This window comes from Chanodichthys erythropterus, chromosome 20 (genome assembly GCF_024489055.1).
Source record: "Chanodichthys erythropterus isolate Z2021 chromosome 20, ASM2448905v1, whole genome shotgun sequence".
Lineage (NCBI taxonomy): Eukaryota > Metazoa > Chordata > Actinopteri > Cypriniformes > Xenocyprididae > Chanodichthys > Chanodichthys erythropterus.
The window spans coordinates 12,184,926-12,209,699 of record NC_090240.1 but is presented as its reverse complement, the minus strand read 5'-3'; the positions used below and the strand labels follow the sequence as shown (position 1 = coordinate 12,209,699).

Here is a 24,774-nt window from a genome sequence, read left to right as displayed (position 1 = left end):
TAATGACCATCCATATTTATTTATTTTTCAGTCTCTTTGTTATGATACAAAAATATGGAAATATGTACACAAAATGTAAAAAAAAAAAAAAATGTTTTAAGCAAAAATCAGTATTTAGAATGACCTCTTGGACTTCTTCCATTTTCTCGAAAATGAAACTCTGAGAAACAGATTTTGAAAGTTTTCTTGGCCTTCCAGTCCTTTTCCGTTCCATTTAGGTTTAAGAGAGCCAGTTCCTGCTATTGCTCAAGTGAAAGGGGAGGTCACTGAATACTTGCCACTTTAGCCTATAAATCTGGGGCCGTATTCACAAAACATCTTAGGGCTAAAAGTAGCTCCTAACTTGCCAATTTAGGAGGAACGTTTAAAAATAATTGGCAGGTCAGTCCTATTTCTAGGACTCCTAAATGTTTGCTCTGAGAGTATTTCACAAAGCATTTAGCGCTAAAACTAGCTCTTAAATCTATAGAAAGTTAAGAGTAGTCAAGAGGACTCCTTAGTCACTAAGACCAAATCACAAACAATCCTAATGGCCGTTGCTGCCAATCTGCTTCAGCAATTCACCCAAAGACACTGCACACTATTGAGGTAATAGTGATAAAGCCTTTGGTGCTGAACACTTTCTTCATAAATGCAATACATATTTTGATTTATAGATTTGAATCTATCATAAAACAGCAACAACAATAAATAAATAAATAATGTCTGATTACCTGTGGCAGTTGTTTTCACTAGTTCACACTTACAACAAATCCCCATATCACCCATATTGAGAGTGAGTAATGGGGTAGTGGAGGGATACAAAAAACTGTGGAGGAAACGTCTAGGTTACTAATGTAACCCCCGTTCCCAGAAGGAGGGAACGGAGACGTTACATCGATACTGACGTAATGGGGTCTCGCTAGGGAGCCCAATCACCTCCAAGGATACAAAACAAGCCAATGGGAATTGGCCTGTGAGATTTACATGCCGGGCCCCTCCCCCGGCATCCGGGTATAAATAGGGCCGGCATACTCACCTTCATTCATATTTTTGCTGAGGAGCCGAGATAGGTATCTGGCCGCTCAGCGGTGGCACAAAGCTATGGCAAGGGAACGTAACGTCTCCGTTCCCTCCTTCTGGGAACGGGGGTTACATTAGTAACCTAGACGTTCCCATTCAGTCAGTCACGTTCGACGTTACGTCGATACTGACGTAATGGGGTCCCCTGGAAAACGCCATAGCAACTGAACCACGTTACGAGTGTTAGGGAGGCAGGTGCTGGCAGGCTGAGGCGTGCCAAATGCAAATGCGGCCCATTCTCGCAACCCTCCAGCGCCCAGAGTAAGCCCAGGAATGTCTTCCATACCGGTGGGATGGAGAGGACAGGGCGTTACCGTGGAGAAGTCGAAGCTGCTGTTCCTACCCCACGGGGGAGAGTGCTTCGGAACTCAATCCCTCGTTTTCCAGCAATGACAAAAACGCCAGGAAAGCGTTCCCCGAGGAGGGGAAAGCTACGGAGACCACACCCTGCCTGAAGGGAGGTAACATGTGGAGACACATATGGACTGGTCTGAGAACAGTAACGCATATGGAAGATCTCTGATGTAGGTCCTACCTTTCGGGAGGAACGACTAGCAATCAGAGACGGGGCAAAAACGAAGCCGCCCAGGGAAAGACACGGGTTTACCGTCAGGGAAACCTTACCGTGGACAAACACATATGGGATTACCCGAGGGGAATCACAGCATATGGGCATCTAGCCCAGTACAAGGGCAGACCAACTGGGCATACACACGAATACTGGGCCTGGCGCCGGACGCCTCCGCCGCGTCTGGCTGCCGCAGGATGCGGGAGGAACTCCACAGGGTTCACCGTTCCGGGGAACTGAACTGAGGAGCGAAACAAGTGCTCGCATTCCCTCTCCCGAGGGAAATGGCACAGCAAGCGAACACCCATGGCTACCTACGAGTAGAAAGCACATGGGTGGACACCGGTTCCACTCGGAGGTTATAATACCTCGCAAATGTGTTTGGTGTCGCCCAGCCTGCAGCTCTGCAGATGTCTGCAACAGAGGCGCCGTGCGCCAACGCCCAGGAGGAAGCAACACCCCGAGTGGAGTGAGCTCGCAACCCGAGAGGGCACGGCTCGCCTTGGGACTGGTACGCCAAGGCGACGACATCCACTATCCAGTGGGCCAACCTCTGTTTTGAGACAGCCTTTCCCTTCTGCTGACCTCCAAAACAGACAAAGAGCTGCTCAGAGCTTCTAAAGCTCTGCGTGCGGTCCACGTAAACGCGCAGAGCACGAACGGGACACAGCAACGCAAGGGCTGGGTCTGCCTCCTCCGGGGGCAGTGCTTGCAGGTTCACCACCTGGTCCCTGAAGGGAGTGGTGGGAACCTTGGGCACATATCCAGGCCGGGGTCTCAAGATGACTTGAGAGTAGTCCGGCCCGAATTCCAGGCACGAATCGCTGACCGAAAATGCTTGCAGGTCCCCAACCCTCTTGAAGGAGGCGAGCGCGGTCAGGAGCACTGTCTTAAGAGACAGATGTTTCAGCTCGACTGACTCAAGGGGCTCGAAGGGAGCTCCTCGAAGGCCCAAGAGGGCGATGGAGAGATCCCAGGAGGGAATGAGGCGAGGCCTAGGGGGATTCAACCTCCTGGCGCCTCTGAGGAACTTGATGATCAGGTCGTGCTTCCCTAGTGACTTGCCGTCGAGCACATCGTGATGTGCTGCGATGGCGGCCACATAGACCTTCAGGGTGGAAGGGGACAGCCTCCGTTCCAAACCCTCTTGAAGGAAGGAAAGCACAACACCGACCGGGCATTTCCGGGGGTCCTCCCTGCGGGAGGAACACCACTCAGCGAACAGACTCCACTTCAAGGCGTAAGCGCGCCTCGTTGAGGGGACTCGGGCCGAAGTGATGGTGTCGACTACCGCGGGCGGTAGGTCACTCAAGTCTGCTGCGTCCCGTCCAGGAACCACACGTGGAGGTTCCACAGGTCGGGACGCGGGTGCCATATGGTGTAGTGGCCGCCGGCCCGGTTAGTGCTCTGGGAGATCTGAGGATCACAGTGGGAGCCACTTCGTCGGGTCCGTCCCCACGAACCTCCCACTCCTCCACAACACCATGTGCCGTCGAGCTGCCGCCTGCTGTCGCGGGGCCCTCTTCGGGGGTGCCCCACATCACTTTCGGCGCTCCGGATGAGGATCGGATGTCGATCGCTGCATCGGGGAGTGGGCTGAACGGTTCGGAGTCCGACGATGACTCTGAGCTCCCGCCTTCAGGGGTGGCGGCTCAGTCAGAGGCAGACTCTGAGCTTACAGCCATGCTTGCCCGGGCCGCCGCGGGCATCGGGCTTGAGTGGAACCCTCCACCCTGCCCCGAGCGCTCGCGGTTGGACGATTGGTTTCTGGGTTCGGGGCGCGGCACTCAGCCGCGTCCCGCCCCAGTGCCATTCTTCCCGGAGGTGCATGAGGAGCTCCAGAAGACCTGGCTGGCACCTCATACTGCCAGACTACGGTCCTCTGTCTCCTCCACTCTCACTACCCTCGATGGCGGGGCCGCCAAGGGGTACGCGGAAAATCCTGTGTTTTGTTTTCTTTCTGTTCCGCCGCTGGCCGCGAGGCTTTCGCTCCCTCTCTCTCAGCCGTTCCTTCCTTCGCCACGGGCAGGGTCTTGGCACCCCGGGAACGCACCGCCTTCCCACGCCACCCTGCCCACTCGGAGCCATGTGAGTGGACTCCACTCACAGCCTCGACTTCGGGGCGCACTGCCTCCCGAGTCGGGCCACAGTGCTCCATGCTGCCCCCCCGTGGGTACTTCTGTTGTCCGGATGGTTCCACTCGTACGGTGCTTGGAGGCGTGGCTACGCCTTCCCAACCCATCCCGTTGGCTCATTCGGACAGTCAGACTCGGCTACGCGATTCAGTTCGCCAGGCGTCCCCCCAGGTTCAGCAACGTTCTGTTCACCTCGGTGACAGGTCCCAACGCCTCTGTCCTGCGGGCGGAGATTGCGGTTCTCTTGGCGAAGGGCGCAATAGAGCCTGTCCCTCCAGCCGAGATGAAGTCGGGGTTTTACTTCATAGTACCCAAGAAAGGCGGGGGGTTACGACCAATCCTGGACCTGCGTGTCTTGAATCGGGCCCTTCACAGACCTCATTACGTCAGTATCGACGTAACGTCGAACGTGACTGACTGAATGGGAACTATAGGTTAGTCGGCTCTCATCTGTGTATATACAGTTTACCTCCACTTGAGCTGATTATAAAGACCGTTTGAATGTGCTCCTCCCAAACTTTGTTTATAAAACATCATTTGTCGCTTGAATTCTGCATTCTCTCGAGATGCAGACATAAGAGGCTGAAAATTAGCTGAACACTACTAGTTTAATTAATTAAAGACACTTAGCCTACATTTTAAAACCTTTATTTGAATATGGCAACATTTTTATTTTAAAACCTTTATTTGAATATGGCAACATTTTTATTTTAAAACCTTTATTTGAATATGGCAACATATTTTTATGATTATATCGCTGACAGAGACTCAATAAATGTGTGCATAGTCCATAGCAACGAGGTCAACCAAGCCCTTGCTCTTAGCTTAAGACTTCTCTCTATTCCTTAGTAAAAGTTTGTCTTAGCGCTTTGTGAATAGGTTTTAAGAGAAAACTCTTAGCTCAGAACTTTTACTGCCATTTAGGCGAACTCTTAGTGGTAAGATAAAATATTTAGAATATTTTTAAAATATTTTAATATGCATAAAAATTTTCTGGTTATATTATAATAAAGAGACTGAGAAATAGTTATATATGGTAATTTTACCACTGCTAAATCAACATTTAAGACTTTTGTGCAGTATACTGTATATACCTTTGGTCCCTACTGTCTGTGTAGTATTGTGTTGTACAGAGGATAGTTTATTGTTCTTTTATCTGTATATAAACATAGCAATGAAACAAAGGCCTCCCTGCCAGAAAAAAAAAAAAAAAAATGTTTTTTTTTTATGGCTTCATAATCCCACAGCATCCCTGTGGGACAGTAGTGCGTGTATGTTTGCATGCATGTGATCAGATCAGAGATCAGAGGTTGCGTGAGTTCAGAATCCAGACAGTTTAACCCTTTGCGTGTTCTTCTACATGCTAATCCCATGGTGATTTCTCTCTCTCACTGTAGGGATGCATTCATTCTGGCTCTTATAAACAGTGGAACAAGCTTCTTTGCAGGATTTGTTGTATTCTCAGTTCTGGGATTCATGGCGGCCGAACAAGGCGTTGACATCAGTAATGTGGCAGAAAGTGGTGAGATATGCTCTGGTCCTCATCACACTCTCTGGTCCATTGTCTTAGATTACATGAACCATACTATAATAGGCTTTTGGACTTGGTACCATGGTAGTGCCATTGTAACCTTCAAAATACTTTGGAGTACCATGCAGATGCTATAATACATCAACATGTGGATCTTCTTTTCCCTCAGGTCCTGGTTTAGCATTTATTGCCTATCCAAAAGCAGTGTCGCTCATGCCTTTATCGCCACTGTGGGCGGTGCTGTTCTTTCTCATGCTTCTGGTGCTGGGATTAGACAGTCAGGTGAGGCCCCACCCACTCATTTATGACACACATTTGAAATACATTTCAGTAGGCCAGCGATTAAACTGATCAAATTACAATCCATTTCATAAAGAACGTTCTGAAAAACTTCAAGAAAGTTATCTGAAAAGTTCTGATAAGACATCATATTAAACAAAAACTTCATTGCCTAAACCATATCTGAAACTTCTTCTATGACTCTTAAGAGGCGAACACACAGGGCACATTCTTTTCCTCAAAATAAGCGTGGTGGTGCGCATAGGAATTTTTATCTGCTTTGAATTTGAAGTTCAACAAAGCAGCTTTACCTGAAGTACACTTCAGCTTAATGACTACTAGGGCTGCACGATTAATCGCATGTTATTCTCACGCGCATTTCGTCAGTAAAGCCGGTTCCCTGATTACCGCTAAATCGCCATCACCTGTTTTTAAACGGAGCGCCTTTTAATAGACAGAGCCGTAGTTCACAGACAAACCACGCAATATCGCGTTCATTATCGCAGGCGATTCATCTGCGATATGAACGCGATATTGCGTGGCTTTTCAGTGATCTACGGCTCTGTCTATTAAATGCCGCTTCATTTGAAAGCAGGTGATGGCGATTTAGCGGTAATCAGGGAACCGGCTTTACTGACGAAATGCGCGTGAGAATAGCATGCGATTAATCGTGCAGCCCTAATGACTACTAATTACATGATATAGGCCCTGTTTACACCTGGTATTAAAGGTGCCCTCGAATGAAAAATTGAATTGATCTCGGCATAGTCAAATAACAAGAGTTCAGTACATGGAAATGACATACAGTGAGTCTCAAACTCCATTGTTTCCTCCTTCTTATATAAATTTCATTTGTTTAAAAGACCTCCGAAGAACAGGCGAATCTCAACATAACACCGACTGTTACGTAACAGTCGGGGTGTACGCCCCCAATATTTGCATATTCCAGCCCATGTTCCCAACATTATGAAAGGCATTAGACAAGGGATGCCAGTATTAACGTCTGGATCTGCACAGGTGAATCATCAGACTAGGTAAGCAAGCAAGAACAATAGCGAAAAATGGCAAATGGAGCAATAATAACTGACATGATCCATGATATCATGATATTTTTTGTGATATTTGTAAATTGTCTTTCTAAATGTTTTGTTAGCATGTTGCTAATGTACTGTTAAATGTGGTTAAAGTTACCATCGTTTCTTACTGTATTCACGGAGACAAGAGCCATTGCTATTTTCATTATTAAACACTTGCAGTCTGTATTATTCATAAACACAGCCTTATTCTTTATAAATCTCTCCAACAGTGTAGCATTAGCCGTTAGCCACGGAGCACAGCCTCAGATTCATTCAGAATCAAATGTAAACAATATAACAGTATACATTACTCACATAATCCGACGCATACATGCCGCATGCATGACGAACACTTTGTAAAGATCCATTTGAGGGTTATATTAGCTGTGTAAACTTTGTTTATGCTCTGTTCAAGGCAAGCGCGAGCTCCGGGGGCATAGAGCAGGAGAATTAAAGGGCCAGTAGCCCTGAATCAGCTCATTTATAATGATGCCCCAAAATAGGCAGTTAAAAAAATGAATAAAAAAAAATCTATGGGGTATTTTGAGCTGAAACTTCACAGACACATTCAGGGGACACCTTAGACTTATATTACATCTTTTAAAAAAAAGTTCTAGGGCACATTTAAGATTTGTCTGTCGGATCGATCATAAGTGGATGACGCTAAATACAAGTGTAAACGGGGAGTGGAACGTTTTGTGTTTGTCCACTGTCGATCACTTCCAGAGGTAGTCGAAAACGCATTCAACCGGATTTCTTTTGTAATGTAAATGCTCATGTGGTCGAATGTATCCGAACAGCGGCAAAAGACCATCTACTCTCTGCCTACTGAACTAATGCGTAAACATTATGGGAAGCACGCTAGCCAGACAGGATTTAAACCTTGTCGGCTGAAGACCCATGTTTGGTTTGAAGACGAAAAATGTACTAAGCACAATGTTCTCTCACCATTCCTGATTTCTAACACACACTCACAGCGTTCGGCCGGTTTTGCTGCTGTCAGAGCAGAAACTAAAGCTGATGCTCTCTTTATGTTTTTCCATTGTCTCCGGGCGCATTCATATGTAAAATGCGCAAGCTCAGGCGCGTTGTTGGTACGGGGAACAGAGGGGTCAGGACCCCCATAGTTTTAAAAAGACAGAAATTGACCCCCACACTTTTGTTAAGGGCTGCTTAAGTCAGAATCAAACTAAAACAGTATCAAAAAAAGCTACAAACTAGCTTAGGATATTTTCTTTCAAATGAGACCATTTTCACGTTTCTGTGAGCATTCGCTCGTAAATAATCAACTGTTTTTTTGCGAATGTGCAAAACAGGAAATGCGCTCTTGAAGAAACACACAACCTCCAAACCATCGATAAAAGCATGCTAACGATGGTATATAAATCATGCCTGAAAGTTAGCATTCGTGGGGACATGTCAATCAAGCCAACCGTCTATTCAGAAACAGAGAAATTTGACACAGGCTGATCTCTCACATTCAGTTCCGGTTGACGCGCGAGATGGCTTGACTGAAGTATTTGTGAGTTTTCATGAGGATTTATAGTTAATGGATTGTTTTGATTTTGATAATCACATCTAACTATGTAAAAGCATTGATGGCATTGACTTTTTACACTGTTCCTTACCCACCATTTCTCCTATTTCCATTTAGCAAAACTCTTTTTTTTTTTTTTATTAACGACTACAGCCACCCCACCCCTAAACCAGCCCTTAGTGATTTATAGTGCATATACACTTTATGAGCACACGTGTTTCCTGGGATCGAACCCACAATAATATGATCACATGATTGCATATTGTTGTATATTGCAATGCTCTACCAATTGAGCTACGCAAAACCTGAAATATGATGCAGATAAAAGGGAACAATGCATTAAAATGAAAGTGTCCTTTTGTCGATAGGGGCGCAACTTTAGCAAACGCTCCTATTGGTTGGAGAACATGTTGAAAATAATACTGCGATAATGGATTTATACCACTGTAAATGGTATGGGGAGACTTTTTATTTAGGTATACTATATACAATATATACTTTTTTTTTATCACTTCTAGGAGTGTTTTATGTAACTTCAAAGGGCTTCCTGTAAAATGACACCAAGATTTTGTATTTAGAGCACTGTCTGTGGGTATGGGAAGCTTTTCAATTTTGGTACGCCAAATCCAGACGGAAATCCCCAAAATGATCCCAGTGCTTAGGAGGTTAATGATCAGGCAAGTTTAATATATGATGGTGGTCCGATGGTGAGCCTGAAGTGGTGGTCCAATATCTGGAAATCTGATCTTACTATCTGGGCTTTTGCTTACAATTTGGTTACAATTTGGTTATATATATATATACATAAATTACCCACCCGTAGACCCTCCCCTCAAAGAAATCAGGACAGAAGTGGTTGAAAGTGGACAATTAAAACACCGGGTGTAAACGGGAATGTGTCTCCCAAAATGCATCTTAATACCAGGTGTAAACAGGGCCATATTTAAAAGAATATACTGAAGTGCAAACTGAATGAACTGTTTTCAGACACTGCATGTTAAACATGAAATATTTTTAAAGGTGCCGTAGAACGTCTTTTTAAAAGATGTATTATAAGTCTAAGGTGTCTCCTGAATGTGTCTGTGAAGTTTCAGCTCAAAATACCCCATAGATTTTTTTTTATTCATTTTTTTAACTGCCTATTTTGGGGCATCATTAACTATGCACCGATATATAGGTTGTGGCCCCTTTAATTCTCGTGCTCCCCCACCCCTGGAGCTCGCGCTTGCCTTGAACAGCATAAACAAAGTTCACACAGCCAATATAACCCTCAAAATGGATCTTTACAAGACGTTCGTCATGCATGCGGCATGCATACATCGGATCATGTGAGTATTGTATTTATTTGGATGTTTACATTTGATTCTGAATGAGTTTGAGGCTATGCTCTGTGGCTAAAGCTAACATTACACACTGTTGAAGAGATTTATAAAGAATGAAGTTGTTTATGAATTATACAGACTGCAAGTGTTTAAAAATGAAAATTGCGACGGCTCTTGTCTCTTAAACCACATTTAACAGTACATTAGCAACATGCTAACGAAACATTTAGAAAGACAATTTACAAATATCACTAAAAATATCATGATATCATGGATTATGTCAGTTATTATTGCTCCATCTGCCATTTTTCACTGTTTTCCTTGCTTGCTTACCTAGTCTGATGATTCAGCTGTGCACAGATCCAGATGTTCTGCCCTTGTCTAATGCTTGAACATGAGTTGGCATATGCAAATATTGGGGGCGTACATATTAATGATCCCGACTGTTCCGTAACAGTCGGTGTTATGTTGAGATTCGCCTGTTCTTCAGAGGTCTTTTAAACAAATGAGATTTATATAAGAAGGAGGAAACAATGGAGTTTGAGACTCACTGTATGTCTTTTCCATGTACTGAACTCTTGTTATTCAACTATGCTGAGGTAAATTCAATTTTAATTCTAGGGCACCTTTAAGATTTGAAGTGCGCTACAATTGCATACTAGCAACTAGCACTACTATACAGCAACTTGCCAACCTCCAGCCATTTAATCTGTCAGTGATGCATATGAACGTAAAGCAACCATTAAAGAATAGCACAGGAATGCAAGAACACATCCTGTGTGAACGGCCCCTTAATGTTCACACAAAGCCTTAGATTAGCCTCAGAGCTTTTAGATTAGCAGCAATGTTTGACAAGGTTCTACACATTCGGCTGTCCTTGTTGCCCACATATTTCTTAGTTATTTTATCATCTTCAGATAATTTTTCTGTTTTCTCTCTTTCTCTCTCAGTTTGTTGGTGTTGAAGGCTTTATTACTGGAATAATGGACATGCTGCCCCCAAAGTCATTCATTGGCTCTCTGCGGCGTGAAATCGTTGTCGCAATATGCTGCTTTACCTGCTTTACTATTGATCTTTCTATGGTAACAGAGGTACGTCTGAGGCCCTTAGTGAAGTACATGATACATCAGTTCACACAGTTCATTTCAGCACATTATGCTTCCTGGATGTATTTTTGGTAACATTCTCTCTCTGTACAGGGAGGGATGTATGTGTTTCAGCTGTTTGACTATTACTCGGCGAGTGGGATTACTCTGCTTTGGCAAGCCTTCTGGGAGTGTGTGGTGGTGGCCTGGGTGTATGGTAAAAATCTGTAGTCATGCCCACACAGCAACTGCGGTTTTTCCTAAGTAGGACGTGTTCCTGGATCAACATATTTTGTTGGTCCTGCAACAGCATTCCTAACAAATATAATCCTAACAAATTCAACCCTACTGAAAAGACCAGTTGGAATTTCTGCTTCAGACTGGTTTATGATGGTCCAGCTTTTGGAACAATGTGTTCACCATCAAAACATAGCTGACCAGTGAAGTCTTGCTTGGTTAAACTAGCCAGGACGCCCCAAACCTGAACCTTAAATTTGATTTATAGCAGGTTTGTGAGTTGATGAAAGGCAAATAATTAACTAAATCAAAAGGGGCCACACAATTAATTGAAATAAAACTGAAATAACGATACATCTTAGCAAATTGCAAGGGGCTCTGTTCACAGTAAATGCTACTCACGAGCTCCATCTCTTTAAGCGCTGTGAGTTTAATGTGTATTTGGGAACACATTGTGCACTTGATTCGCTTTATTTACATTTACCCTCAAATTCACATAAATTCGAACATTTTTGTGAGCAGAAGTTTACAGCATTTCACCAGTAGTCCACCAAAATAAAAGCTTGAGGGTTTGAACGTGAAAAGAGACATAAAGACATAAATATTTGTTTTGTAACTTGTAGTGCTAGTTGGTTCTTGTAAAGAGTGAACCAGAACAGCCTTAAAAGTAACTAATTCCATTAGCAGTGCAGTCTTTTTTTCTGTCTACATGTTTCAGCAGTATAGCAACATGAGACATGTTCATATGCAATGAAATGTCATTTTGCAGTTCAAATTGAAATTGCAGTAAATGACAAAATAAACACAATATAATTTTTTCCACAATATAATTTCATTATCTCTCTCTCTCTCTCTCTCTCTCTCTCTCTCTCTCTCTTTATTTAGATATATCTCATTTAAAAAATGTTTACATTTAAAACAAAAACAATCAAACAAAATAAAATACTTAAAAAACTTAGTAAAATATTTTAGTGGTTTACTTGCATGGCACGTGACCATTAACCAACATCGGAGAACTGTGAACCATTATTTTAGTATCATTTTTTGTAATATTTTGAATTAATTTTTATTTTTGTATTTTCCGTTTTTATTTTAATTTTACTTTATTTTAGTGTTTTTGTCATTTTAATTTATTTTAGTTAACTTTTAATGTGCATAGTAAATGAAAATGAGAAAATGTTGCTTTGACAACTAGCTGAAATGAAAAGTTTTTTTTGTAATATTTTATTTGTTTTATTTCGGTTATTGTTTTTGTTTTATTTCAAGCAACACAAATTAAGATATTTCTGATGAAATCAGAGAGCTTTCCATGTGACTACAGTGGTTCAACCTTAATGTTATGAAGCGACAATAATACTTTTTGTGCGCAAAAACAAAATAAAAATAAGGACTTTTTATTCAACAATTTCTTCTCTTCCCTGTCAGTCTCCTACGCTGTTAATGTAGTAAACACAGTGCGGGGCTTCCGGGTTATACGTCAGAATGTCGACGATGTAGTAAAGACAATGTCTTTAGTTCCTTTTTGGGCCTTGAAATGTGCAATGACATTGCTGCCAATGTGTAGTTCAGAAAACTCTCATATTTCATCAAAAATATCTTAATTTGTGTTCTGAAGATGAACAACATGAGGGTGAGTAATCAATGACAGAAGTTTAATTTTTGGGTGAACCAACCCTTTAACTCAAAATCTCGGGTACTTCAAGTAAATATTTTACATCTAAGGGCTTCAGCTGACAAAAAAAGTTTTGGGAACTGTCTGGTTCATAGCAGATTTTATCCCATGCCAACAGGGACATTGATTCAGGTACATGTCGTACTTGGGAAAATCATGGTGAGAATGCAGATGCACATAGAGAGTCCTTGTGTTAACCCAGCAACACCTCACTCTCGTTCTCTGACTCTTCCTGAAGGTGCTGATCGCTTCATGGATGACGTGGCCTGTATGATCGGCTATCGTCCTCTGCCATACATGAAGTGGTGCTGGTCTTACGTCACGCCGGTAGTGTGTATGGTGGGTTTTACGTGCAATAATGCATCAACACAGGGTTTCACATTCTTAGGAGGGTATTAAAGGGGTTTGTGTCTGTGTTTCGCAGGGTGTTTTCTTTTTTCATGTGGTCAACTACAAGCGATTAGTGTATAATGCTGTGTATGTGTACCCGTGGTGGGGTGAGGTGCTGGGTTGGTTTCTAGCGCTCTCATCCATGCTTTGCATTCCCCTCACCGTCCTCTACAAACTGCTGCACTGCAAAGGCTCTCTCATGGAGGTAGGACTGTGATGTGTGTGTGTGTGTGTGTGTGTGTGTGTGTGTTGCTACTTTGCTTGCCATGCAAAAAAGCTACTCATGTCATGGAAGAATAAACTCATGATTTGAAGTAGTTTAGCTTTAAAAAAAAAATACTTAGTGGTGTTGGAAAGCTACTTTGAAACAGAAGCTTTCCAACCTACAATCTGTTTTAATACCATTGATGGAATTTTCCAGCAATCCATGTTTTCACTGTTATACGGTAGGGGGCGCTATTACACATCTTCTAAAAGAGTACAGAATCTCCAGATCAAAACACAGGCGAAGAAGAAGCAGAAACAAGCGATTTATTATGCACATGTAAGCTAACATGATCATCAAATATTTAACAGCATACAAATAAAAACTGCTGAACGTTACCCAGAAAGAAGTACAAGACTGAAACTTTGGTGGTGTTGGACTCGATCTACTCCATTCGATCCGGACATAGTGTTTGACAAAAACATGATTTTCTAAGCTTTTGGTTCAAAATGTTGCTTTTTTTAATGAAACTTACCCATATTTAAGTGTTGATAAGAAAAAGAATGCATGAAGCTAGATTAAAATGGCTAGAGGCTCTGTGTATGTTCATATATTCATACAACAAAATATTCTGGAGTCATGAAAGTTTTGTGAAAATTATCAAAAATGCTGGTGCTGGCTGGTTGCTCTTTTGAATTTGGCTAGAAAAAGATTACAACATTACAACCTACAAACAAAAGGTAGCTAAAAGTATTAAAGTCTGCTTGAAAAGTAAGTTGCGATAGTCTTTTCTTCTCTATTGTGACGTATAACTGAGTGAAAAGACTTCTCGAACAAGAAAAAAAGTAGGGCGGGACTTGATTTTGTCCATGAGGAATTGACACGATCAACCTGAACCCGTTGCGAAGTCTGTGTCATGCAAAATTCCCACTCACATGGATTCTTATTTTTATTCGCTCATAAAAAAATAACAGAACAACAATAAATGTGACCACTGCTTATTAAACACATTTACACAAAATACATCTAACACAACTGAAAAACCTAGTAATAAACAGCAGTTTTTACTTTTTGGTGAGTAAAATGACATGAGGAAGATTCCCAAGTCACAAATTAATTTGCGAATCGGGGTTTTTAAACATTTTGATTGCAAAAAAATTTGGGAATAAGATCAAAAATGTATCTTTTAAATTGTTTCACCAGTTCATTAAACTGCACCATCTACATTTGGCCATGCCAAACAGTGTTATTTTAGAATCATTTACTATTATTGACTATTACTATTATAGGCTTTAAAGTTTTAGTAATTTTGGGTCATAAACAGGGTCTTAAAAATTCCATCATAATCTATTATTTAACAGTTTTGTTTTTTTCGTTCACATTTTCATTTTTAATCATGAACTTCTAACTTATGTTTAACTTATTTATGAAAAGAACAGATAAACAGAGACTGTGCGTCATTTAGTTCACTTTCAAATGAAAATTACCTCAAGCCATACTAGGTGTATAGAAATATTAATAAATATCTTGACGCATCTGAGCTTTATAACGGCAGTGAACGAGATCAACGAGTATGAGCTGAAGAAAGTGTCTCCATCCACATTCATCCATCATAAACACACTCCACACGGCTCCAAGGGTTAATAAAGGCTTTCTGAAGCGAAGCGATGCATTTGTGTAAAAAAAAATAAAAAATCCATATTTAACAAGTTATGAAGTAAAATATCTAGCTTTCGCCAGTAAGTTTAATATGGAAGTGGTCTGGCAGAAGCTAGATATTTTACTTCAGATATCAGTCATATAACAGCCACATTGTGCTGACCAGTAATAGCACGCTCTCGCTACAACCAGTCACGATTTGCTTTACACTCTGTGTGGGAACAGATTCATTTTTCACCCCTAAAGAGAACTGTATTCAATGGGTGATTCATTCAAATTGAGCTGAAGTGCTGTGGTTAAAACATTAGTCAGCTACTTATTGACGCTTTCTGTTCTATCTTGAATAATAATGACTTTCATAACGCATCTGTATCCATTATAGTGTTGTTTCTTCAAAGGCACTTAAAATATAATACTTGGCTTGGCTTGATACACAATCTAATGGTCTAACGAAATCCAAATTTGAAACATCCTTTACTGGACCTTATATTTCCTATCTGAGCCAATGAGGATGAATGATTGCAAAACATGGTTGATAAGAGTGAGGACGTGCTACGATTGGTCAGCACAATGTGGCCGTTATCTGATTGGCTTGAGTAAATGGTGGATTTGTCTGCACTTCTTGATGCTAGAAATGTTTCGAAATCCACAAATGTGTGCACAAACTCACTAAAAGTTGTATGAATCTCTGGCCTGTTATTGGATATTGTGATATACAGTATGTGTGAATCTCTGTTTCCCTCTGTTCAGCGTTGGCAGCATTTGACCACACCTATCTGGGGGCGACATCACCTTGAGTTCCTCCCACATGAGAATGAAGCCAGACTTCTACCGAAGGCAGAAGAGAATAAAACCACTCTGTTATATGAAAGTGTCATTTAATATCCTCGCCAGCACAAGCAAATGATCAGATACAAACAGCACTGCCCTGCACCTACACTGCAGAAACACACACACACACACACAGCAGTGTTCACTCTGTTGTGAGCAAGCGAATCATTGTCAAATCAAGTCAAATCCATACTACACACCCTTATGCCATTAACACAGTTAAAGCACTAAACCCACAGCAGAGCTTGCACATATCAACTGTCATGCAGTAATAATGCGGATGTTGTCCATGCCCTCTTCTTTCAATGTGATTATATTTCAAACGAAGGCCTCAGGCGCTCAAGATAATCACGCGTGCTTGTGTTTGACAGTCAGTTATCTGCCTCGTGTGCTGATGTTGTTCAGTATTATTATGTGTTTGTGTTTGTTACGTGGGGCTGGGATGTTACAGCAGTGTTGAGGAGCAGAGTGGGATAATTAATAAAAACAATTTTCAAATTGATATTGTGTACATTTATTTGGTTTGATACAGTCATTATGCAAATCATTTAAATAATTTTAAAAGTAATAATTACGCATGTGTGTCAAATATACATTTTTAATATTTAAAATATATGAAAAAACAAAGACATTTTGTAATATATTTACATTACTATTTAAATAACTATTTTCTATTTGAATATATTTTAAAATGTAATTTATTCCTGTGATCCTGAATTTTCAGCATCATTACTCCTGTCTTCAGTGTCACATGATCCTTCAGAAATAATTCTAATTTGATGCTCAAGAAACATTTCTTACTATCAATATTGAAAACAGTTGTGCTGCTTAATATTTTTGTGTAAAACTTGAATTTTTTTTTTTTTTTCAGGATTCTATGATGAATAGAAAGGTCAAAATGAGCAGCATTTATTTGAAATAGAAATTATTGTAACCTTATAGTTTAATTAGTTAGTTATAGTTATAATTGGTCCTTTCTGGATAAACGTATTAATTTATTTAAAAACAAATCATAATGACTCTAAATTTTCAGTAGCTCCTCACTGCAGAACACTCGAGATCCAGGGGGCGGAGTCGGGTAGGTTTAGGGATATGTAAAGTGTGAGGAGTTGGATCTAGATCCAACCCCACCCCCTGGATCTTGTGTTCTGCAGTGAGGTTTTACCGTAGTAAAGTCTACTTATGTCACAGTGTAATATGTGATTTTAATCCTCTTTGTTTAGGAGTCACAGTTGGCTTCTTCACAGCCAAAAATGACAGAAGCCTTAAAATGTAAATTTTTTTTTGCCCCCAGGAAAACCAATGAAATATATCTTTGTTCAATAATATTTTTTTATTATTATTTAGAATTTTGAGGGTATTTTATGATATTATGCAATATTTATACAATTTTTATTAGCTATTTTCCCCCATTGAAAAAAAAAAATTTTTCTAATATTTTTTAAAATTATTTTTCAATTAAAGCAGTATTCCATGTTAAAATGGAGATGAGGCATTTAAAATCCAATTTTTTGAAGATAGATTAGTTACATCTGGTGGGAGTAAAAAAAGAAAAATGTTCGTAATGCCATGGTGTAACCACTATAGTTCTATATAAAGTGGCTTATAAGTTATCTAGTGTTTTTAACATAAATACTTATTTCTATTGAGTTGTGGATTTGATTTATACTTAGACATTCTGAAAGACTACTTTTTGTCAAGGTTTAGATTTTTTTTTTTAAATGTTAATTTTAAGTGTCAGTTTTTTCATTAATTTTACTAGTCAAACCTGAACATAGTTGTAGACATTTTGTTACACATAACAGCAAAATTCAATAAAAATGTGACAAAAATGAACAGGTTTGTTTTATCACAGCTTAATAAATCTGGGTCTGATCTGATTTCAACCTCTTATTTGAGTTTTTTGGCTCAATTTTACATATTTTTACAGCCAGACCAGTTCATTTGTGTGCATAGAGTGTGTTGTGTGTGTGCACCACTTTTGCAAAACCTTGCTCTGTGTTATAATCGGGCTAGTTCATAGTCATCAAGTTTCATCCCATTCCGATGAAGCAAAACATGTAAAAATTAAATTTTTAAATTTATCTTTTTTGGCCAAAGAGGACCAGAGCTGCAATCAGGATCTTCCTCATTAAAGGGTTAGTTCACCCAAAAATGAAAATTCTGTCATTTATTACTCACCCTCATGTCGTTCTACACCCGTTAGACCTTTGTTAATCTTCGGAACACAAATTAAGGTATTTTTGTTAAAATCCAATGGCTCAGTGAGGCCTGCATAGCCAGCAATGACATTTCCTCTGTCAAGATCCATTAATGTACTAAAAACATATTTAAATCAGTTCATGTGAGTACAGCGGTTCAATATTAATATTATAAAGCGACGAGAATATTTTTGGTGCGCCAAAAAAAACCAAAATGACATATAGTGATGGCCGATTTCAAAACACTGCTTCGGAGCATAATGAATCAGCGTATCAAATCATGATTTGGATCTCGTGTCAAACCGCCGAACTGCTAAAAATCATAAAAATCTTTGGCGCTCCGAACAGCTGATTCGACACGTTGATTCATAACGCTCTGAAGCAGTGTTCTGAAATCAGCCATCACTGTACTCACATGACCTGATTTAATTATGTTTTTAGTACATTAATGGATCTTGACAGAGGAAATGTCATTGCTCCCTATGCAGGCCCCACTGAGCCATCAGATTTCAACAAAAATTTCTGTTCCGAAGATTAACGAAGGTCTTATGGGTGTGGAACGGCATGAGGGTGAGTAATAAATGACAGAATTTTCATTTTTGGGTGAACTAACCCTTTAAGTTATAATTATGTGTTATCTGTGTTCCCAATTTATCAACTTTAATAATTTTTGATGAGTTTTCACTTACCAAGCCAGTTCACACATGCATTTCTAGAAATGGCTAGACATTTTCTTTGTGATATATCAATACACACATCTTCACAGGGCAACAGTGATGTAATTCTTAGGGAATCAGGGTCCTTTACTGGACAGCAGCTGCTGGCCAGAACCCAGTAATGCAGGGCATTTCCTGTAACAAAGCAACAGCTCATGTGACTGTGACAGGAGATTAATGATATGATTGAGAAAACATGATGCTCAGTGTGATCACAGTCTCACCAGTGCAGCTGGACAGATCTCTCTGACACAGCATCATGGATACATGGCCGAAGTTGCTGTCTGATGACATTAATTTGGTTTCACTGTGCTGAAATGTTGAAAACACGAAAAGCAGCATTTGTTCACAATATATTTTCCACAATTTTTGTAATAAGCTTGATACAGTTTACTGAACTGGAGCCTAATTACAATGTCTCAGCATGTGTCATAACAAATCAGTGTGATATTGTCTCAAGGTCAGTGTCATTGAAGCTCCTTCAATGTTATCTGTAGGCCTGCTTCTTCCCACAGCTGCACATTCATTTTCTTACTCCCTTTTTGTCCTTTATTCATTTGCCCTGTTAATGTTATGTTTCCATCCACCTATTTTTATTCACATTTTGGGAGATGTGCATAAATTCTAAACAAACAAAAACATATGCGCTCAATTGAGGCAGATAAAATCCAAAGGTTTCTGAACCACTGTAGTCACATGGACTATTTTAACGGATATCTTTACTACCTTTCTGGACCTCAAAAGGTGCAATGACGTTGCTGCCTATGTTTGGTTAAGAAACCCTTGGATTTCATCAAAAATATCTTAATTTGTGTTCTGAAAATGAACAAAGGTCTCATGGGTTTGGGACGACATAAAGGTGAGTAATTAACGAGAGAATTTTAATTTTTGGGTGAACTAACCCTTTAAGAACTAAAATGGGACAAAAGTCATTTAGGTCAGGCCAGGTCTTTATTTGCACAAGAAAGAAAGTGTTAAACTGCACAATTCCCCAAAAATGTGTGGGTTGTAATGCTGGAATTTCATGAGGTCTGGAATGGGATTAGTGCTGTAGATTTTTTTATGAGGGTTTAACAAGCAACAGTCGCCAAGAAACCTTTCTGACCTTCTGCATGAGGTCATAATGTTACATTTAGTGATTGTATTGTTTTGAAAAAGAATTTTTAATAGTTTAAGAGTTACACAGTTTAACTCTGCTGAAGGCAAAACAATGTCAGATGAAACCTGATGTATAATTTGCACAAAGGTCTAATATACAATATTATCCAAGTTCACTGTGTTCCTGTTGTATCCTAAGCTTTAGAAATAGGCAAATGTATCACTGAAAGTGTAATATGAAACACACACACTTACCCACTGTGTCAATGTCTCTCCAACCACATCAGTAAACTGGTCCCTACAATAATCTGTAAATGTATAGAAAATTTACTTATAGAGTTTACATAAATATTTATATGTAGTATCATAATAGATAAAAGGAAAAAAGACCATATTAAGCATATCAAACATATTGCAGTTCATTTGCTGTATATCCACAAACTGCTAGCATCTCAGCGAGTAATCCAATCTTTTTATTATTTAAATTCCTGTTGCCTGGCCTCTGTCTGGAGACTGATTTGGCCGCTTGTTTTCAGTGATCTGCGAATCAATTCAACACCATACGCTGGCGACATCTGCTGGTCAAAACTGTGTTAAAGGGTTAGTTCACCCAAAAATGAAAATAATGCCATTAATTACTCACCCGTGTCATTCCATACCTGTAAAACCTTCGTTCATCTCCAGAACACAATTTAAGATATTTTTGATGAAATCCAATGGCTCCGTGAGGTCTGCATTGCCAGCAATGACTTCCTCTCTCAAGATCCATTATTGTACTAAAAACATATTTAAACAGTTCATGTGAGTTCAGTGGTTCAATCTTAAAGGTGCCCTAGAAACAAAAATAGTGCATGATTTAAAGGGGTCGCAGCCTGAATCGGTGCATAGTTAATGATGCCCCAAAATAGGCATTTAAAAAATTTATTTAAAAAAATCTATGGGGTATTTTGAGCTGAAACTTAACAGACACATTCAGAGGACACCTTAGACTTATATTACATCTTGTAAAAACTGGTTCTAGGGCACCTTTAATATTACAAAACTAATTTTTTTGTGTGCCAAAAAACAAAATAACGACTTTTTAACAATAGGCTATCTAGTGATGGCCAATTTCATAACACTGCTTCATGAAGCTTCAGAGCTTTACGAATCGAATCAGTGGTTCGGAACACCAAAGTCACATGATTTCACGCGATCCGAATCACTGATTCGACACAAAAGATTTGTAATGCTCCGAAGCAGTCTTGAAATTGCCCATCACTACATAGCTTATTGTTAAATAGTCAATATTTTGTTTTTTTGGCGCACCAAAAATATTCTCATCACTTTATAACATTAAGATTGAACCACTGTACTCACATGAACTGATTCAAATATGTTTTAGTACCTTTATGGATCTTGAGAGAGGAAGTACCATTGCTGTCTATGGAGGCCTAACTGAGTCATCGGATTTCAACATCAATCTTCTCTTCTCTTCTCTGATGATGTGTTGCGAGGTGCGAGGGTGGGGCGAGGGTGGGACAGGTGCGAGGGTGGGGCAACCTGTCACTCACATGAGATCCACCAATAACAAACCACAACCATCTAATCAATTCCCCATGGACAAAATCAAGCCCTGTTCTACATCCACTTCACTCAGATAGATGTCACAATAAAGAAGAAAGGACTATCGCATCTTCAGTTTCATGGTGACATTAAGGGCTGTCTCAGCCTTCCTGTTGAAAAATCTCTCCATTGCACTAAAATGTTTGCTCCCTAAAAATCCCACAATGCACCACAAAAATCAGAGAGCATCGATGCTCATTAGAGTCATGTCTCAAATGACATTCTATACACTATGCACTTAAAGTACACTCTATGTTCTCTATTGTCTAGTGAATAACATTTAGTTGGCGTCTGTCATCCAGCACGGTAGTCTAATTGCCCCTAATCCCTCGATTATGTATTTAAAGGGTTAGTTCACACAAAAATGAAATTTCTGTCATTTATTACTCACCTTCATATCGTTCCACACCCGTAAGACCTTCGTTCATCTTCAGAACACAAATTAAGATATTTTTGATAAAATTAAACATGGGTATCTGATCCACACATAGGCAGCAAATTTTCAGTTAATTAAGTGCATCATCCGAGTGCACTTTTACAGTTTTCATTATGAACACACTAATCATACTATTTATACTACAAAATGGCATAGAAAAGTGCTCAAGTAGCCTATGCAGATTGTTCTCTTACCAGAAGCGACATCACATTTTCTGGAGCTTCTAAGCTTTCCGATAGCACATAAGATTAATGTCTCGAAAACATATAAATCGTAGAAGCCTGATCAATAAACATCTTGACAAGCCAAGAGATAAACCTTTAATTATGTCAACATCATCGCTAACCAGATAAACAGTCAATTTAACAAAATTACATTAGGCTAGAATGTTAGCATGTGTAACAGAAGTATTTTTTTGTAACTGTAAAGTGCGCAACTTAAATTTTATCATCAGCTCAGTATGTGCTATGCAATGTACACAGCCCAGTTTTGTACACTGGGCCTATACCCACATTTGCGGTCTTGAGAGTGTGTGAACATGATAATAAGTAAATGTACATGACTGTCTCATCATGTCTGATAAATGCTAAAGTGCAGTGGACTATGCTGACTAAATCCATTTTGGAGTGGTATTTCAGGCCAAGCGTATCCCATCATTCATCATGTTCATGAACTCATGTGCACCAAAATCAAGAGATAAATAGAAAAACTTTCCAGTGTAAGTAAATGAATTAGATATTACATACAGTAAAAGGAAAAGTGCTGCACATTTTACTGATGCAGAGATGAGTTTGTGTAGTTGGTAAAACACTTGCAACTGCTTTTTATCTATTACATAGTGTCAGGTATGGAAGGACAAGGACTCAATTGCAGGGAAGAGGGCTTATATTTATAATAAAAAATAAAACAAAAACACAACAAAAACAACCCCGAGGGGGAAAACAGACTAACTTAAACTTGACAGGGACTTGACTTGACTTGACTAGGCTAGGCTAGGCTAGGCTTGAAGACACACAAAGAGAAATACGACAGAATAAACGACAAAGTACCAGCACTGGATTGCAGACACAAGGAGAATAAATAGGAGAGCAAATAAGGCAGGTAATGAGGGAGGACAGGTGGGGCAAATCAACCAATAATGAGGTAACAAGGTGGGTGGGGTCAAGACAATAGACATGAGAGCACATGGCACAAAGAAACACATGACAAGCCATGTGCTCAAACCAAACAAAACAAAGACACAAGCACATGGCCAATGAAGACAAAATCACAAGCCATGTGCTTACACAAGACGAGACATGAACACGTGACTATGAAAACTCATAAGCCACGTGTTCACACAAAACAAGACAACATGAGAGCACGCAGCCCGTGAAACACAGACTGCGTGCTAACACAACACAAGACAAAAACACAACATGAAAGCACGCGGCAGGTGGAAATAACCGCGTGCTACACAAAACATGAGACAAGAGCGCACGGCAAGTGAAAGTACACACAAACCGTGCGCTCACAATAAAGACAGGACTGGGAGCGCGAGTGTCCGAATCCCGACACGAAACCGAAACCAAACTAGACACGAGTGCCGGGATCCGAACGCCACGCTCCCAACATGAAACAAGGCACGCAGACAAGAGAGCGCACAGCCCCGAGAACACTCGAGACCGTACGCTCACACAAAAACACGACAAGAACGGGAGTGTCAGAGCTCTGTCACAAAACCAAGAAATAAACTAGACCGAAGTGACAGAACCCTGACACATAGGGACTACTGAACAGTGATTTAGAAGTTTATTTTAGAAGATTTAACAGAGATTTAGTAGTTTAAGTGCAAAGTAGCTACTGAAAATAAAAATGTATAAAACCTTACTTGCTTTTTTGCAACACTTGTAGTGTGTCCCGTCAGGTAGCCTAAAAAAAATTCTACTCACGCAAAGACTGCAAGTGGGACAGGCCGAACTTGCTTGGGAGTTCGAGGTTTGAATCAGACTTACTCTGACAATTAATTGTTCAAAGCCGATATTGAGCGGATTCCGGTGGCGTTCATTAAATTCACAAATGAATGGGAACGTTGCTAAACCAGTCTTAGAACTTATTTTATGTACAGGTATAACTTTTACAAATAATTCAACTGTAAGATCCTGAGATGGAAAAAGCTATAGAAGAATGGAAAGACGTTCTCAGTGAAGGTGGTTGTGAACGTGTACAGATGTGTGTTAGTTACAGGATCAGAGAATGACACCGTTCCTCTGTCATAGTCCAGCTGAACTCTCACCCGCTCAAGCTTCTGTGTGACAGGAAAACCAGACTCTTCAAACAGTCTGTACTGCACACTCCACACTCCAGTGTCAAAGAAATCACATCCCTTCCTTTGGCTTGATGCCGTAGTTACTCCCAGAGCCCAGGACGAGCTCTCTTTAACCTCCACCTCCCAGCAGTGTGTTCCCGAGTTAAACCCCTCTGAACCCAGAACACAGGAATGCTCGTCAAATCTCTCTGGATTATCAGGAAGCGCTTGACTGTCCGAACTGCATCTCAGACTGGTCAGATCATCAGACAAGAGGAGATCTGGATGAGCTGTGTTTGGATCCAGTATTACTGGAGCTGATGAGACACAATCAATTTATATATATATATGAATACTCTGATACTCTGATTACTGTCAGTGTTGTTATAGTCAGCTGCATCCCGGCTGCATTTGAAGGCCAAACGTGTCACAGTGGCGTGACAAAGGCTGTCCCAATTCAAAGGCTCCTTTTGAATGAAAAGAAGGATAAAATGGGTGGATCCTTCGCAGCCTAGCCTATCCCAAGATTCATTGCTCACCGGTGACGACTGGATTTTTTGAGAAGCCGGATTACGCTTTTAAATTAAATATTGTTTTTTTTTAATTACTCAAATTTCTAATGATACAAATGTATAAAAAAAGGTTCAAATGTTGACATTTCTTACTAAGATGTGATTTTATAGAGTTTATACTCTTTGCTATGTACAGAAATGGATCAAAGTGAATATAGTTAGTACTAGTAGGGCTGGGTATTGACAAATTTTCACGATTCAATTCGATTAGATTACAATTCGATTCGATATCGGATTTGGATATTTGGATGTAGTATTGCAGTTACAGTA

General features: G+C 40.3%; 1 protein-coding gene across 6 annotated transcripts in view; it reads left to right on the top strand.

Annotated features, from left to right (window-relative positions):
• Window positions 1-16,058, top strand: part of si:ch211-117c9.5 (sodium- and chloride-dependent creatine transporter 1) — a 34,155-nt gene extending 18,097 nt beyond the window's left edge. For 5 of the 6 annotated variants that reach the window (XM_067372345.1, XM_067372346.1, XM_067372342.1 and 2 more), the window contains 7 exons: window positions 5,163-5,287; window positions 5,466-5,578; window positions 10,461-10,601; window positions 10,710-10,812; window positions 12,743-12,843; window positions 12,929-13,099; window positions 15,509-16,058. In XM_067372345.1, the coding sequence (XP_067228446.1) occupies window positions 5,163-5,287; window positions 5,466-5,578; window positions 10,461-10,601; window positions 10,710-10,812; window positions 12,743-12,843; window positions 12,929-13,099; window positions 15,509-15,640 (886 nt within the window). In that variant the 3' untranslated portion in view covers window positions 15,641-16,058. The remainder of the gene's footprint in view (window positions 1-5,162; window positions 5,288-5,465; window positions 5,579-10,460; window positions 10,602-10,709; window positions 10,813-12,742; window positions 12,844-12,928; window positions 13,100-15,508) is intronic. The other variant, XM_067372344.1, reaches the window with a different exon arrangement.
• Window positions 16,059-24,774: the final 8,716 nt, after the last annotated feature.